This window comes from Ochotona curzoniae, unplaced genomic scaffold (assembly GCF_017591425.1).
Source record: "Ochotona curzoniae isolate NIBS_2020 unplaced genomic scaffold, NIBS_Ocur_1.0 contig_1274, whole genome shotgun sequence".
Taxonomy (NCBI): Eukaryota; Metazoa; Chordata; class Mammalia; order Lagomorpha; family Ochotonidae; genus Ochotona; species Ochotona curzoniae.
The window spans coordinates 36,189,555-36,208,523 of record NW_024465023.1 but is presented as its reverse complement, the minus strand read 5'-3'; the positions used below and the strand labels follow the sequence as shown (position 1 = coordinate 36,208,523).

Sequence of the window (18,969 nt, the reverse complement as noted above, 5' to 3'; positions counted from 1 at the left end):
TCAGCTGGTCTCATGATATCAGAGACTGACAGATGAAAGCAGTGTTACAGGTTGGCTACTGCACTGACTCCTAAACCCATCTGTGCACAAACATCACCTCGATGCCTTTTTGAAAAGACAGATTCCCAGACTAGTGCTCATAATCAGTGTCCCTGTGCCACCACAGATTTACCTTTTTTTTTCTTCTTATATTTTAGCCTTTCCAACCATAAAGTGAGGCAATCTAACCAGAAAGGAAGGTATTTCTCCTCTAAGGTATTCTCTTCTAAGGACTGTGTGGATTTTCTGATTTTCATTTGTAAGTATCTGAATTTTCATATGGGTTCTTCAATATCCTACTAGTTCTCACAAGAATTAAAATTTGAGATCACCAATCTAGCAATGGGACACATTGCGAATTTCAAATCTATTGAGTATGTTCATCACCCCCAGCTAGTAAATTGCCTCAGTAAGGGAGAAGAGAGTTTTCCTTGACAAGACCTTACTCCACCTATCTCCCTCATACTCAGGACAGCATGGAAGGCAGAGCTATCACTGGCCTTGTTAATCACACAAACAGAAGACCAGTGCCATGGCATTTGGGTTAAAATCTGAAACTTGCCTAGGACTCCAGAACCACAAGACTCATGATTCAATGATTCAAAAAAGAAGCCATATCAACTCAAAAATGAGCCTAGCAATTGGCCTGGAAGTTTCACTCAAGCCAAACCAACTGCTCCAAGCCTGTGACTTTATGCATGCAGACATGGAAGTAACCCATGGGAAACAGATGTCAAATGAAAAACGAATCTACAAAGAATCAAGCAGAAAGCTAAGATAAATTGGGCAAAGGCCTTATTTCTTGCTGAATTCCTTAATTTGAAAAAATAGAACTTAGAGCTAGGCCAAAGGGTACATAAAGATCAAGGGTTTAACATCAATTAAAAATAAAACGGAAGTCAGAAACAGGTTAGCAGCTCTGGGTTATTAGGACATAAGTGCAGGATGGCTCATTGCAGACCATTCCTATAATTACAGATTATTCCCAGCATGTTCCTTACTGATAGGATGTGAGAAGTATAATTTCCACTCAATTTGAAGTAAGCTCCTTGGTCCTTGCTGGCTTGGTTTTCTTTTTTTATCTTTTTTTAAACTTGCTTATTTTCACTGGAAAGACAGATTTACACAGAGGAGAGACAGAGAGAGAGAGATGTTCCATCCACTAGTTCATTCATCAAATGGCCACAATGACCAGAACTGAACTGATCCGAAGCTAGGAGCCAGGAGCTTCTTCTGGGTCTTTCACACAGATACAGATTCCCAAGGATTTGGGCCATTCTCTATTGCTTTCTCAGGCCAAAAAGTAGGCAGCTGGAGGAAGTGAAGCAGTTGGGACATGAGCTGGTGTCCATATGGGATTCCAGTGCCTGGACATGGAGGATTAGCCAGTTGAGCCATTGCTGACCCCAGTTTTTCTTTGAAATAGTTAAAATTTTGAAAAAAAAAACTGTAGTGGAAGTCACAAGTCTATTTTCCCCCACCCATACTCTCTGACTAAGGGAATGGCACAGTGGGATTGAGGAAGAGGCAAGTGGAAAACTCTAAAGAAATCCATCTTATAAAAGAATCTAGGGTCAGTATAATCTGGGTAGGATTTTACCAGGGCATTTGAACCTTTCAAACAGGGTGGAATGTAGAGTTGAAAACATCAGAATGGATTTTTTTTGACTGAACTTAAGTTTAAGGACCAAGTTATAAAGTTCTCCCAAGGTAAGCCCTAAGTTGTATAACAATGATGGTGCAGATTTATTTTGTGTGCATACTGATTTCCAACTTTGAAAGCAAATCTCAAAAGCATTTTTCTCAATAGTGCTATGAAGTAAGCAAGAATCCATCATTAATAGAAGGTAGGAAAGGCAAAAGGACACATTTTTAGTAAGGATCAACATTCACAGGAACCCTTACTCCAGTCTCCCTTACTCCATTACCTGTGGTCTTGGGCAGTATACTTCAGAAGTTCAGCTAGCTGTAAAGGATACTTGCAGATCTTCTGTACTGGAGTCAAAAGAAAGCCATCAATAGCAATATCAATCATCTGTTGCAACAGACGACAGGCCTCAAAGAAATGCTGGTAGCGGCTATCCTTCATCAGCTTGGAGAGCTCCATGCAGGCATCCAGGTGGTTGTTACAATACTCAGAATATATCCAGAATCCATCTTGCTGTGGCCAGAGGGGGGAAAAAAAGGAAAAGGAAACAGCTATTGAGGACATCGAAAGAAGTCTTAAAGGGGAGAAAGATCCTGTTTTTAATGTAGGAATATAATAATAATAATAACAATAATAATAATAAAATGTCTATTATTCCTAAATTGGTTCATAGAATGATAAAATATGACAAGAAATTATTGGGAAACTAGATGCACTAGTAAAAGAGCTCATTTTTAAAGATTTATTTTCATTGGAAAGGCAGACATACAGAGAAAACGAGTGACAGAGAGAAAGATCTTCCATCTACTAGTTTCTGATCTTCATCTACTAGTTCACTCCCCAAGTAACCGCAATGGCTAAAGCTTAGCCAATTTGAAGCCAGGAGCCAGCCAGGAGCTTCTTGTAAGTCTCCCACATGAGTGAATAATCCTAAGGAACTGGGCCATCCTCCACTGTTGTCCCACGCCACAAGCAGAGTGCTGAATGGAACGTAGAGCAGTTAGGACATGAATCTGTGTCCATTTGGGATCCTGGTGTTTGAAGGGGGATGATTAGCCAACTGAACCACTGTGCCAAGTCCTAAGGAGTTCTTATAGAAAATAAAAAATATGGGCCCGGCGTGATGGCGCAAGTGGTTAAGGTCCTCGCCTTGCACGCCCGGGATCCCATATGGGCGCCGGTTCTGTCCTGGCGGCCCTGCTTCCCATCCAGCTCCCTGCCTGTGGCACAGAAAAGCAGTCGAGGACGGCCCAAAGCTTTGGGACCCTGCACCCGCGTGGGAGACCCGGAAGAGGCTCCTGGCTTCGGATCAGCATAGCATCGGCCGTTGCGTTCACTTGGGGAGTGAATCATCAGACGGGAGATCTTCCTCTCTGTCTCTCCTCTCTGTATATCTGCCTACCCAATAAAAATAAAATAAATCTTTTTTTAAAAAAAGAAAGAAAATAAAAAATATGTAGAAACGAACTGGAAATTTTGGAAAAGAAAGCTACCAACGTTCTAACAAGAGTGAGATACAGCAAGGGGTAATGTGGTAATAAAACTCTGCTACTGGGAAAATTAACATGGTAGAATACAGTAAGCACACATTTTAACAGACAGAGAACTATTAGCGGCAATGAAGCAGAGAGGGAACATTCCAGAAAGTAGAAGAGGACAAGCTGATGACAAAGGGGCACCTGGAGACTAGCGGATATGGGAAAGCAGTAGACACAGTGGTGTGCTGTTGCAGTGACCAGATACCCCATCGGCATTTAGCAAGCAGCTATTGGAGATAAATGGGAGGCCCAAGCTTCATCAGCAGCCAGGTGGGAATAGTTCATCAGAAGCTCAGCAGGTAAACACAAGCAAGGAACTGCTCATCCTGCTGATTTGTTTGAGTTGACCAGGAGCAGAAAGAAAGCAGTAGGTCCCGAACAGGTGGTGTGGAAACAGAGTGCATTTCACAGCCCAGACACGCACAAGAGCCACATCACGCTACCTTTTGTGTAGGGAGGCAAAGGCTATGGGACAGCACTGTGCAGAGAACTAACTCATTGCTGGCACAATGCATTGGACCAATGCAGCATCCTACAGGTCTCACCCAAAATGGGTCTGGGTAGCCTGAGATCTAATGGCCAGCAAATCCAGAACATCATGAGATGTACATCAGATGCCATTTTGTAGAGGGTGGCAAAGGGTATGAGATTGCAAGGAAAATAGTAAACTGCACATGTGTTTGTCCTGGATGTGAACTCACTTCCAGCTCAGTGCACTGTACTAGTACCACAGGAACAATAACAGTGACTTTGGCATCATATGGGTCAAAATACGTCTGTATGGCCCTCAGACCTTACAACCAGCAGGTTCTGGCAAGATCCACACTACCAACAATCCAGTTATTCAGGACACCTTGTGTCTCCCTAATCCTGGGAAGTGCTAGAACTGGAAGTGGGAGAAAAGTTGTACAGACAATAGTACAGCCTCAGCATGGTATCACAGGAGGTGGAGAGTGGTGAGCCAGAAGCTGGGGCTACGGAGACCATGGTGGAAATCTAACATAAGAACCCAAACCTGGAACTTGTTGGAAATAATGTAATAGGCTGCAAGCAAAGAGCCGTGTACCACCCACAATAAGTAAAATCGAGTTGTAAACCAATGGGTGACACAGCTTAGAAACTGGCCCTAAGGAGAAGAATCTGCTAACCAGAAGTATAATGACCAAGAGCAAAAGAAGAGACAAAGGCACAATGAATATTACCGAAAACTCCCCTGCAAAGGAGCAAAAGCCTTTGCCAACCTCAGAGTTAGTTGAAGAATACATTGAGAAGATGGGGAATACAGAATTTAGAAAACTCATTATAAAGCGCATATAGGAATTCAAGCAATTTAAGAATATGTCACACAGGAAATAGCAACACTAAAACAAAATCAAGCTGAGTTGTTGGAAATGAAGAATGCAATAGAGAAAATTAAAAAGTCATTGGAAAATCTCAATAATAAAATGAAGGAGGCAGAAGAAAAAAATCTCAGAATTGGAATATATTTCTAGTCACAACAGGGAAACAATCTTAAAGAAAAAAAAAAGCTTGAAGACTATGCCTCTTCCACACCTGCCCCACAAATTATATTTAAAGATGTTCTCTTGGGCCCGGCGCGGTGGCGCAAGTGGTTAAAGGTCCTCACCTTGCACGCCCGGGATCCCATATGGGCGCCAGTTCTAATCCCGGCAGCCCCACTTCCCTTCCAGCTCCCTGCCTGTGGCCTGGGAAAGCAGTCTAGGACGGCCCAAAGCTTTGGGAACCTGCACCCGCGTGGGAGACCCGGAAGAGGCTCCTGGCTTCGGATTGGCATAGCATCGGCCATTGCGCTCACTTGGGGAGTGAGTCATCGGACGGAAGATCTTCCTCTCTGTCTCTCCTCTCTGTATATCCGTCTTTCCAATGAAAAAAAAAAATAAAAATAAATCTTTAAAAAAAATTAAAAAAAGATGTTCTCTTGACAGAGAAAATGAATAGCACCCACCAAAATCAAAGGCAAACGTGAAGAACTTCAAAACAAAAGAGTAAATCTAACAATGAACAACCAATTGCTAAAATGACATGATCAAATTACCACCCATTCATATTAATCCTGAATGAAAATGGCTTAAACCCATCATTCAAATTTCATAGAATAGTATATTGGATAAAAAACCAAAATCCATCTCTCTGTTGCTTTTAGGAGACACATGTCACCAACAAAGATTAGTGGAAACTATACATCATGGTTTTTGATGTTTTGACTTTTATTTTCATTTCTTCAAAACTTTTGTTTTTTCTCATTAGATTCCTCACTGATTCTTTCTCATTTCTTAAATGACACATTAGTCATACAGTAGCATATTATTTAACATCATGGCATTGTAAATTTCTATTGTTCTTCCTGTTGTTGTTTTTGTTTTGTCCCTTTTTATTTACAGGGGTGTATTGTAACTGTAATGCTGACTGTCGTATCCAGATGTGAGGATACAATGCAGTATGCATCTCTACTTCCAGACAAAGATGGACTCCCAATAAAACTGTTAACTATTCCTTTTTTTTTTTAAAGATTTATTTATTTATTTTATTGGAAAGTCAAATATACAGAGAGGAGGAGAGACAGAGAGGAAGATCTTCCGTCCGACGATTCACTCCCCAAGTGAGCACAACAGCCGATGCTATGCTGATCTGAAGCCAGGATCCAGGAACTTCTTCTGGGTCTCCCACACGGGGCAAGGTCCCAAAGCTTTGGGCCATCCTCAACTGCTTTCCCAGGCCACAAGCAGAGAGCTGGATGGGAAGTGGAGCTGCTGGGATTAGAACTGATGCCCATATGGGATCCCAGTGCATTCAAGGCAAGGTCTTCTGGCCGCTAAGCCATGCCACCGGGCCCCTATTAATTATATCTTGACAACAGGTTGCTGGACTCTGCCATTGTCCATGCCCACAATGATGGACTTATGACTCTTTGTGAGGAACTACACAATTGTGATTATGTGGGGGAAATTGAGGAAGAGAAGGAGATTTGGAAAGGGGTAAGAGAAATCCCAGAGCCTATGGAACTGATCATAAACTAGTAATACAAAAATTCTCTGGATATGAATTTATCAAATAAAAAGTTCTCTGCCTAAAATTATCACATGTATCAATTTGTCACTTTTTATGGTGACATCATAAAAAAAACAAGGCTCACAGATTTGCTTTCATGGTCAAAGACAGGTGGACTTTCATTCTGCCCAAATAACAGTGTTAGTAAAAGTTCCACTGGTAATTGATGCCTGCTTTGTCACTCTCACTTTTGCCTATTGCTTTATGTTAAGCAATTTGGAAGTAAGTTTAATGCTTCTGCGAATAAGAGTCTGTCATCACTTGGTTTTGCTTTATGCTTTGTAAAAATGGTCCTATTAAAGTGTTTAATTTCCTTAAAAAAAAAAAACCAGCAACTCTGCTACTGGGTCACAAAAGAAATCAAATACTCTACTTGTGGCAATCAGAGTATGTTGATTTCGATATATCCTGCCATTGAGAACAGAAAAGCTGAAAAATTACTGAATCCTGTATGAAAAATATCATATAATCCAGAACCTCAATTTTTCTCCACAAAATATACCTTAAGAAATGCCGCTTGGGTGCAGGAGTGGCACTGGTGCCACAGTGTAGTATGATAAGCTTCTGCCTGCATCACATCCCATATGGGTGCCACTTTATGTCCTCACTGCTCCACTTCCAACCCAGCTCCCTACTAACTGCCTGGGAAAGCAGGGGAGGATGGCTCAGGTTCTTGGACACCTGGAATCATGGGGGCGTGGGAGCAAGGCGTGAGGGAGCAGAGGAAGCTCCTGGCTCTTGGCTCCTGCCTTCCGATAGGATCAGCTCAGCTCCAGCCATTGCAGTCATTTGGGAAGTGAACCACCAGATGAAAGAGCTATCTCACTTGTCTCCTCTCTATAACTCCACGTTTCAAATAAAAATAAGTGAAATAAGATGCATCTTTTCAAAATGGAAAAAAAGGGGTAAGGGTAAAATGAATACAAGTTAGTTATCAATGGCTTGGCAGAAAAATATAAGAATGTATATATGCATTCAAAGAAGGACAGAGACAATTAAGAAAAAGAAAGGATACTAAAATGACAAAAATGATGAAATATTAACAATATGTGATCTTGGTGACTGATATTTATGTATTCTTTGTACTGCTATTGTGTTTCAACTTTTCTACCAGTTTGAAATTACCAAATAAACCTTTTTGAAAAAATTCCTCAAATTTTTTATAAATTGCTCAACATGCGATTTTTAAAAAGCTGCTACAAGAAAACACAAATCATTGAAAAAAAAAAAAACCGAATAGGAACACCAATAAGCAAAAGTAATAAGGAAACAGGGCTATTACAAATAGGTTTCTTAGAAAAATCAGGTGAAATAGTAAACAAGAAAGCATGATGCATTACGTTTCGCAGGGATTTACCCCAATTTATTTCACTTGATTAAGGGGCAATCAATCATTTCAACAGATACAGAATAAGCATTTGCAAAAACGCATTTATGATAAAAGCCATGAAAACCTAGGAATAAAAAGAAACTATCTCAGTATGCTGAAGGAAAACCCTAAAGCTAATACATTCTCAGTGGTGAAATACTGAAAGCTTGCCCCTGAGATCAGCAACAAGACCAAGCTGCCCATTCATTATTTCTAGTTCACACTGTACTACATATCCCGGCCAATGCAATAAGACAGAAAATAAATGGCGCACAGATTGAAAACATATGATTATAGATGCATTTAATCATAAGAAAATCACAGAAATTAGAATTATTAATGGAGCAATTGTGCTAGGATACAAAGTTAATGCATTAACGTCAATGTATAGCAACAAGTTGTAAGAGAATAAACATTTAAAATATCACTTTGCAATAGCACCAAAACTCAATGCTCAGAACTCAATTTTTAGGTAAAGGATTTTGACAAAATGGCAGGTTAGGAAAGGTCAGCCTTCATGTCTTCTACAGCAAAGTACAAATAAGCAGGTGTGAATGAACAAGCATAACTCTGGAAGAGTTTTGAAGTCCACCTAAAACACAGCGGGGGTTGGTATTGTGATGCAGTGGATTATGTTGTTACTTGCAATACTGGCATCCCTGTATTGGCACCAGTGTGAATCTCAGCTGCCCTGATTCTGATCCAGCTCCCTGTTAATGTGCCTGGGAAAGCAACAGGAGGTGGACCAAATGGTTGGCGCCCTACCACTCATATGGGACAACCAGATGAAATTAGAAGCTCATTGCTTCAGCCAGGATCTACACTAACCACAGCCACAAATGATCCAGCAGAAAGAAATCTCCTTTTCTTTGTCACTACGCCTTTAAAATGTGGGGAATGCAGGCAGGAAGAAAGGTGGAGTGAAAAGTATTACTATGCTCCTACATCTATATTGTGAAATACATGAAATGTGTTCACTTTACATAAATAAGTTATTTTTTAAAAGAACTCAAAGCTGGGCCCTGCACGGTAGCCTGGTGGCTAAAGACCTCACCTTGCATTCACTGGGATCCCCTATGGGCTCTGGGCCATGACCCAGAAGCCCTGCTTTCCATCCAGCTCCCTGTTTGTGACCTAGGAAAGCAGTCACTGATAACCCAAAGCCTTGGAACACTGCACCTGGAAGAAGCTCCCGGTTCCTGGCTTCATATCAGCTCAGCTCTGGATGTTATGGACACCTGGGGAGTGAATCAGTGAATGGAATATCTTCCTCTCTGTCTCCCTTCCTCTCTGTATACCTGCCTTTCTAATAAAAAATAAATAAATCTTCTTTAAAAAGAACTCAAAGCAACACAGTGGAAAGGAAAATGTACAATAAGAATAATCATACAGAAATGGTAGGAAGAACAGAAAATTCTGCCAGCATCATCTCATCTCGTCCGTCAAACCAGCACTGCCTGAGCATTGTGGAGCTCTCTGGTTCTATGTCCCCTTTGAAAGAGAAAGGATAGTAGGGTATATAACAAGTTTCCCAAACTTTCTGGGGTACTGCACAAACGACTAGCTTTACTTTCTTCCAATCCAGATCTCTGGGGGGTGGGAGGGGATTTGGCATAGCTGAGACAAATGGAAACTGTGGAGAATAAGAGAGATGGGCTCTATTAGTATCAGCCAGCCAAAAGGAATCAATGGGATCTTTCTATTGGGAACCTCAACAAACACATGGTCCCTTGTGCCCTTTACATTTTTATACAAACAAAGGTTCCTCCTCAGTGGTTCAAAGACAGACCCTAGTACCTTGTTCTGCAAAAAAACTGTAGAAACTTTCAATGCTGAGAAAAACAACTTCTAGCACAGTAGCAACAGATTCCTGCAGTCTATGCTGTGGAGCCCCCACAATATTTTTTCCTTCAGAGTTTTAATGTACTTGGGTCGTGTCCCATCTCTCATCCACTGCACTGAGCTGGAAAATAGTTTGCCAATTACTGTTTGTGTTGTTGTCCTTACCCAAGGACCAAATCCTGCAGTCTTTATATTTCCTAGGTCCCTGATCTATGAGTACTCCCATGACTTGTGCAGCTGTGCAAGAAGTTGCCTCAGTTATGACCAGCACAGGACCAGCCAATAACCTTTGCGTTCTCAAGTCATGTTACTATCACTTCTCCTTGAAAACACTCAAGTTGATGTCTCCTCCTTGGGTGTTCTGGCCCAAGGACTCAGAACACTACCAGATGTATGTCCAGAAATAGCCTCAAGGTCACCCATTGTGGGTTCCAGTACAACCATGCACAGACAACACAGACTGATGAAACCAGGCTATAGAACAATGCTAGCCATGGTATCCACAACCGGGAATATATAACTACCTGGCCTTATATCTCAGTGCCAGCTGCTATCACTGTTTATTTTTTTCCACCCATTGATGGTCCCTGAACTTATGCACACAGTGACATCACCGTCTTGGTCTTGTAGTTGTCCACCCATAGAAAGACTGATTCTGATAATTGGATCTTGATATACCCAAAGTTGGTCTATGCAATGGTGTATTTACATGAGTCCAGCCTTCATTATTAGTTGCTTGCAGTTGGTCTTACTCATTGTCACTTATCTCAGTCTTTACCATCTTGTGCAAAACCACAGCTGGCTAATGGTATCATACATATTTCTTCAATTAGCCTCTCCAACAGAATTTGTCCACAATACTCCAATGCCAATAGGCATATTATCTAGTCAATTGATCCAAAGGAAAACTAAGACTCTCATCAGTCTCACAGCTGCAGTCTGCATTCCACAGTTTTTAAAGTTGCCAACTGTATGAGCCAACAAGATACAATGTTTCACCCAGACATTGAATAACTCTGTGGCTTAGCGTCAAACACTAATATACCTATTGCCACAATAGGTCCTCTAGAGTCAGCACTTTCTTTATCTAAGTGAGTTCATAAAATAAGGAAGCAGCATCTGCTTCTTGAAAAACTATAGGCAACTTTGCAAGACTATAAGGAGCAAGAAGAATGTGAAGAAATGACATCAAAAATGGAACCACCAAATGACATCATCAAATGAACTTCCAACAACTAACCCCCAAAACAAGCTCCACGAATTGCCTAAGAATCTCAAATAATTATTCTAAAGGAGACTGGTGAATTAAAAGAACAAAGATAAACAGACAAAAACAGAAAACAATATAAGATCAAAATGAATCACTTGCTAAACAAAAAAAATATATATGATACTAAAAAACAGGAAAATGCAAAAATATTTAAGTATCTCATGTTCAAAAAGAAATGGGGAAAAGCACTGTGATCTAGTGGGTAAAGCCAACACCTATGGCACCAGCATCCCACATAAGTGTACGAATTTTCAAGTCTTGGCTGCTCCACTTCTAATCCAGCTCCTTCATAATGAGCTCGGGGAGGCAGAAGAAGATGGCCCAAGTCTTTGGTACCCTACAACCAAGCAGGAGACTTGGAAGAAGCTCCTAACTCCTGGCTTCATCCCAGTCCAGCCCAGCTCTGGTTGTTGTGGCCATTTGGGGAGTAAATCTCTTTCTCTTTCTCTCTCTCTCTCTCTCTCTCTCTCTCTCTCTCTCTCTCTCTCTCTCTTACTCTGCATTTCAAATAAATTACTAATCTTTTAAAATGGTGGTATCATCCAGACAATAAGGAAAGAGTACATTTTCATCACTTTAAGCCAAATGTACCGGGGCTGGTGCAATGGCTCAACTGGTTAATCCACCTACAAGTCCTGACATCCCACATGGTGCGGGTTTGTTTCCAAGTTGCTGCATTTCTGATTAGTTTCCCTGCCTATGGCCCAGGAAAGCAGTGGAGGATGGCCCAGAGCCTTTGGAACCTGTACCCGTACTGGGAGACCAAAAGAGGCTCCTGGCTAATGGCTTCGGAATGAATCAGCAGGCAGAAGATCTTTCTCTGTGTAACTCCTTCCCTATTCTTCCTATAAAAGCAAATAAAATATTTAATGAAAAACAAACAACAATAGCAAAAAATAAATGTACCTAAAAGATGCATAGAGCCTATCCTACAGGCCAGAACACACATTTTTTTTTTCAAGTGCACAGGGATTAGTCTCAAGGATAAAAAACAATAAGCCACAAAGCTAATCTTACATAATTTGACAAAAATGAAAACATATCAAGTGTCTTTTCTGATCATAACACTTTATGAAGCTAGAAATAAAAAACAGAAGAAAACATGGAAATTCTCAAATTACAAGAACTTCACATTCATGACTGAATTCTAACACATTTAAAATGGGAGTTAGGTTAGTTAAAACTGGAATTGGGTCCTGATGAAAGGGTTAAGTTTGGTTTATTTGTTTGTTTGTTTGCTTGTTTTGCCTATAATGCCTTACCATTTTGCTTTGTTATGATGAGGCAATAAGGGCCTTATAAATTGAACGTGCCAAGAGTTTAGCCTTCTCAATTTAAAGAACAGATTTTAAAAATGTTCTTTATATATTACAGTCTATGTCAAAGTTATAATTGTACCAGCACAAATGCATGTACATTAAACGTCATGTTCCTGAAAAATCATTGAGTCAAAGAAGAAATGAAAAGATAAAGTAAAAAAAAATACTGTAAGGTAAATGCAAATGAAATCAAAATATACTAAAACATTAAGGATGCTGAAAAGACAGTTTCAAAGCAATGCATGTGTACAGTTGCAAAGAAAAATTTCAATATCCTTTGTATACAAAGACAATGCCATGGATAAAACAGGAAATCAGTTCTATTCTCAACAGTCACAAAAATTTTAGGCTTGAAATAAATTTAAGCAATGGGATGAAAGATTTCTATGATAAAAAGTATGAAATAATAAAAGCTAAAAAAATGTACAGCATGGAAAAATGTTCTATGTTCATGGACTGGAAGAACTAATAACATAAAAAGTTCATATTACCAAAAGTAATTTACAGAATCAATGTGATCTGAATCAAAATACCAATGACATTCTCAGATCTAGAAGTGATGATGCTAGAAGTCATTAGAGAAGCACAGGAGACAACGAACAGCTAACAGTCCTAAGCAACAAAATCAAAGCTGGAAGAATAACAATACTAGGCTTCAAGACATACTAAAAGGAAGTTACAATCACAACTGTCTGATACTAACACAAAAATAGACATGCAGACACGCGGAACAGAATAGATACCCCAAATATTAATTCATCTACAACCAAATAGTCTTTGATAGATGAACTGAAATTCATTGCTGGAGAGAAGACAATCTCTCCAACAAATGGTGCTGAGAAACGTAGATCTACGTGTATAAAAGTATGAAACAAAAATCCTACTTAACACCTTATACAAAAATCAACTCAAAATGGATCAAAGACCTAAACCGGATATCATCAATTTATTAGGAAAAAACATTGTGGAAACTCTGAAAGGTGCTGACACAAAAACTTGGGAGAAAATACTTGCAATATTCACCTAATAAAGGATTAATATCTAGGATCTATAAAGAAGCTAAGAAAATCAATAACAAACCAAAGAAACCAGTTAAGAAATGGGTGAAAGACATGAGTAGACTACTTTCAAAGGATGAAATACAAACGGCTCATTCAGACTTCAGGGAAATACAAATTAAAAACACAATAAGGGTTTGCCTTACCAAAATTTAGAATACACCCCCCACACACACACACACACTGTGGAATAGTACTTAGCCATAAAAAAGAAAATCTTACTTTGTTTTGTTTTGTTTATAATAAATTGGATGCAACTGGAAAACATCATGCTTAGTGAAATAAACCTGTCTCAAAAAGATAATTAAATCTTTCCTCTGATATATGGCAGTTGATACAGAAAACCAAAACAAATGCATAGGAATGAAATTAAACAGTCACTTTGGGATATGATACTTACTTTTAGCCCATGTCTATTCTCCTATGACACTGTGGTCTTTCTATTTTTTACTTAAGAAATGTTTTGACAGTACCAAATTAAGTCTGTGAATATTGAGTCAGTTAAAATTATGCATTTGTGGTGTTCTTGTTTATGTGGGCCAATCTTGCTGGTGTTAGGTGGTACCTCATCGATGTTTTAATTTGGATTTCCCTTATTGCTAGGGAGCTGGAACATTTTTTCATATGTTTGTTTGCCATTTGGACTTGTTCCTTTGTAAAATGTTTGCCCATTTCCCGTGCCCATTTCTTGAGAGGCTTGTTCGTTTTGGTTTTTTGGTTGTTTTGAAGTTCTTTGTATATCCTGGAAATTAGCCCCCTATCGCCTATATCGTGTGCAAAGATCTTCTCCCAATCTGTGGGTTGCTTTTTTACTTTGTTGATTGTTTCCCTTGCTGTACAGAAGCTTCTTAGTTTGATGAGGTCCCATTTGTTTATTCTGTTCTCAACTGCTATTGCTTTTGGTGTCCTTCTTAGAAAGTCGGAACCTACTCCTAGGTCTTGCAGGGTATTTCCTACATTTTCCTGCAAGAGTTTGAAGGTTTCTGGATGTAGGTTTAGGTCTTTTATCCATGTAGATTGGATCTTGGTGTATGGTGATAGATGTGGGTCTATCTTTTTGTTTCTACAGGCTATCAGCCAGTTGTCCCAACAACATTTACTAAAGAGGCCTTCCCAATTGCTTGAGTTGTCATTGGTCTTTTTGTCAAAGATTAATTGGCTGTATTTGTGTGGGTTCCCTTTTGGTGCTTCTATTCTATTCCATTGATCTTCCCTTCTGTCTTTGTGCCAGTACCAGGCTGTTTTGATAACCACTGCTCTATAGTATGTCCAGAGGTCCGGGATTGTGATTCCCCCTGCTAACTTCTTATTTTTCAGGATGGTTCTAGCTATTCGTGGTTTTTTGTGTTTCCAGATGAACTCTTGAATCATTGTATCCAGTTCCATGAAGAATGTTTTGGGCAATTTGATTGGAATTGCATTGAAAATGTATATTGCTACGACGCTTGCTGGCGAGGATGCGGGGAAAAGGGAACCCTACTCCACTGCTGGTGGAGCTGCAAATTGGTACAGCCTCTATGGAAATCAGTCTGGAGAACACTCAAACAACTCAAAATCTGCATACCATATGACCCAGCAATAGCACTCCTAGGAATATATCCAAAACACCTGTTTTACGACAAACCAACATGCATCCCTATGTTCATTGCAGCACAATCAGTAATTGCAAAAACATGGAAGCAACCGAAATGCCCATCAGCAGAAGATTGGATAAGAAAGCTTTGGTTCATCTACTCCATGGAATACTACTCAGCTATTAAAAAAAACAAAATGCAGTTCTTTGTGGCTAAATGGGCACAACTGGAAACTATAATGCTAAGGGAAATGAGCGAATCCCAAAAGATTAGATACCACATGTTTGCCTTGATTTAACCTGTAATTTTTGTATGGTTGTTTGTTATTTTTTGAACCTGTCATTGATACTGTCTCAACCCAGATGTTTCGAAGAATGGAACTTGCATTATTTTTAACATATTGTTTACCCAATACTATGTCAATTAATTCCATAATGTTGTATATTGAAACTGAGGCCTTGTTGGGGCTTTTAACTGACCGGATCTTTACTCTGTTAGACCTATCTTCAGACCATAGAAGGTCTCCCCAAGAGGCCACTGAACTTATCTGGACAATAAGACGCTGAACTTCATGCTAGGCATGTGTTTGCAAGCAATGAATCTCAACTGAACTTGAACTATGGTTATGCAACAAGGTGGAGGAATCCACCATGGGGGGAGGGGTATGGGAGGGGTGGAGGGAATCCCCAGCGCCTATAAAACTGTACTACATAATACAATGTAAGCAACAATAAAAAAAAAATGGGTTAAAAATTAAAAAAAAATTATGCATTTGTGAACACTCATGAAGAGAGTGAAGAAGAGGTATTGGGTGGAGCAGGGCAGATGGGGAAGTGTGGTTGTATTCTTAGAACTGTACCTATCAAACAAAGAGAACCTGTTCTTTTACATTAATAAAAAGCAAGAAAAGAAACAAAATGAAGAACCTAGCATTACACCTTAAAGAACTAGGAAAAGAATGAAAAATGATACGCAAAATTAGCAATAAGAATGAAATAATAAAGATCAGACCAGACTGAAATCAAATAGTGAATAACAAATAACTAGAAAAAGCAATTGTACAGATTTCAGAAAACCAAAATCAACAAACCCTTAGCTTGACTGAGAATAAGAGAGAAGGCCCATATAAATGAAGCCAGAGATGAGGGTGGATACATTACAAAGATGCCACAGAAATCATAAGGGACTACTATGAATAGTTAAATACCAAAATTTAAAAAAAAAAACACACACCTTGGATATCCTATAGGACCACTGATAAATTCCTAGGAAAAAATAACCTACTATCATTTAATTAAGAGGAAATACAGCCAGAACACACGATTTACAAATAAAGAGATTAAATTAGTAATGAACATTTCCCAGCAACAAAAGAGCAGGACCAGATGGCTTCAAGGCTGAAGTCTTCCAATTATTCAAAGAATGATTAATATCAAACTCTCTTAAGTTATTCCAAAAATGGAATTAGAGACAATTCCAAAATCATTTTATGAAGCACAAATCATCCTTATGTCAAAGACAAGATAATAGAAGGAAAGAAAAGTAAAGTCCAATACCTCTAATGAACACAGGAATACAGAACACTAACAAACAAAATGCAACAACGCATAAAAAAAAAAACAAAACTATGCACTAAGACTAAGTGGAATTTATCCCTGGAATGCAAGTTTAATACATGCAAATCAGCTTATAGGATATTCTAAATTGATCAACGGAATGATTAACCCACAGGATTACTTCAAAATGCACAATAAATCTGACAAACTTCAATATCCTTTTATGATAAAACTGCTTAACAAATTAGGTATATAAAGAAATTTCTTCAGGACAATAAAGGCCATTTATGAGAATCACACAGCCAACAGCAGGTAGCTCCTGAGCAGCTTCCTTCCAATGTAGATCCTAGAAAGCAACATTAAAATGGGTCCCTGAAATCTGTGGAGGAGACCTGGAGTATGTTACTGGCTTTGACCTGGCCCTGGGCCTAGTTGATGCGGGTATTTACAAAGAGAACTGGACAGTGTGATCTCTCTCACACACAAATAAATTCTTTTTTAAAAGACTCAATAATCAAATAACTGAAAACTTTTTATCCAAGATCTGGTATAAGTCAAGGACGTCTTGACGTCTTGACATCTTGACGTCTTGACGTCTTGACGTCTGGTATAAGTCAAGGACCACTTCTATTCAACATAGTATTCAAAGTCCTAGCAACAAGAATCATACAAGAAAAGTAATGGCAGACATCCAAACTGGAAAGGAAGAATGATCACTATTTGCAGATGATTATAAGTAGAAAAACCACAAAAAAATGTGTTAGGGTTAATAACTGATTTCAGTAAACTTGTACTACACAGATCCCACACGCAAAAAGAAGTTTCAGTTCTTCAGGGAAGGCTATCTTTAAAAATGAAAATAATCACATTTACGTTAGTATCATTAGAAATAGAAACAAATTTAACCGAGATGAATGATATCTACCTAGAAGACTACAAAGCACTAATGAAAAAACAGAAGATACAAATATATAAAAGTAGGCAAGCCACATTGGCTCAACTAGCTAATCCTCCACCTCCAAATACTGGCATCCCATATGAGTGCCAACTTGTGTCCTGACTGCTCCACTTTCGATCCAGCTCCCTGCGTATGGCCTGAGAAAGCAGCACAGGATGGTCCAGTGCCTTCAGACCCTGCAGCCATGTAGGAGACCTGGAAGAAGCTACTGGCTCCTGCAATTACATCAGCTTGGCTCCGGCTGCTGTGGCCATTTAGGGAGTGAAAGTGCACATGGAAGAACTTTCTCTCGGTTTTTTTTTCCCCCATTAAATCTGTCTTTACAATAAGAATCATTAAATCTTAAAAACCAATGGAAGTAAATTCTGTGTTCACGGATGAAAACAATCAGCACTTTAAAATTATTCATCCCATCCAAAATGATGTATCTTCTTAAAATATCCCCTTACTAAAACTCCCAAGGGTATTTAGAATGGAATGGAAATACATAAAAACAAATCTAGGGCCCAGCACCAGAGCCTAGTGGCTAAAGTCCACACCTTGCACGTGCGAGGATCCCATATGTGCACTGGTTCGTGTCCTGGCAACCCTGCTTCCCATCCAGCTCCCTGCCTGAGGCCTGGGAAAGCAGTCAAGGACAGCCCAAAGCCTTAAGACCGTGCACCCTTGCTGGAGACTCGGAAGAGGCTCCTGGCATCGGATTGGTGAAGCTCTGGCCATTGTGGCCACTTGCGGAGTGAATCAGCTCCTGTCTCTCCTCCTCTCTGTATATCTGACTTTTCAATAAAAATAAAACAAATCTTTAAAAAAGTAAAACAACTCTATAGTTTGTAAGAAAATAGGATAATGCCTCCATAGCCAAAGAAATCCTAAGATAGAAATAGTTGACGTTATCACAGTTCCTGGTTTCAAACAATATCATAATACTGAGATAAACTGAAAAGTACGCTACTGCCATAAAAAAAAAACTATATAAACTAATGGGATTGAATAGAGAGTTCAGAAATAAACCCAAGCAAATAGTCAACCAATTTATAAGATACAATGGGAAAAGGGTAGTCTCTGCAGTAAATGTAAAGCTATCTTTTTTACATAAGGGGAAAATAAAGACATTCTCACATAAAGAAAAACTGAGAGAATTTCTTACTACCAGATTGCTTGCAAAAAAATATCCTGGGAGTTCTTCAAAATGAAAGAGACATTATCTTCTAAGGATTTTACCTAGGAAATACATTATCTGTTATCTTTAGATTAATAAAAATTTTTTAAAAACAAGAAATAAATATAAGGTAGAATCCTCATGATTACTCATGAGGGTATGCAAATTGAGGATGTTCTGATATTATAAACACTGTACATAATCTTTAATGTGAATAATAAAGTCATAATTGCTACATTAGACTGCTAAGGGATAGGCAATACATGAAGAGAGAAAATGGAACACCAAAATGGTTGAGAAAACCAGTTATCCACATGCAAAATATTGAAACTAATACTTACATCATGCCCAAAATCAGCTAAAAATGAATGAGATGAAAATGTAAGATTTAAGCTGAGACTTGATCAGCCATATGATCCAGCAATCTCACTTCTGGGACTACATCCAAAGGAAACGAAATCTACATATGAGAAAATGAACTGTACCCCTATATTTTCAGCAGTACGATCTACAATAGCATAGCCAGAGAAACAATCGAGATGGCCATTCAAAGAGCAGTGGATAAAGAAA

General features: G+C 39.1%; 1 protein-coding gene across 12 annotated transcripts in view; it reads right to left on the bottom strand.

The window, feature by feature from the left end:
- Positions 1-18,969, bottom strand: part of ARHGEF9 (Cdc42 guanine nucleotide exchange factor 9) — a 162,109-nt gene that overhangs the window by 32,068 nt on the left and 111,072 nt on the right. For all 12 annotated transcript variants that reach the window (XM_041002433.1, XM_041002463.1, XM_041002429.1 and 9 more), the window contains one exon: positions 1,968-2,200. In XM_041002433.1, coding sequence (XP_040858367.1) covers positions 1,968-2,200 — 233 coding nt within the window. The remainder of the gene's footprint in view (positions 1-1,967; positions 2,201-18,969) is intronic.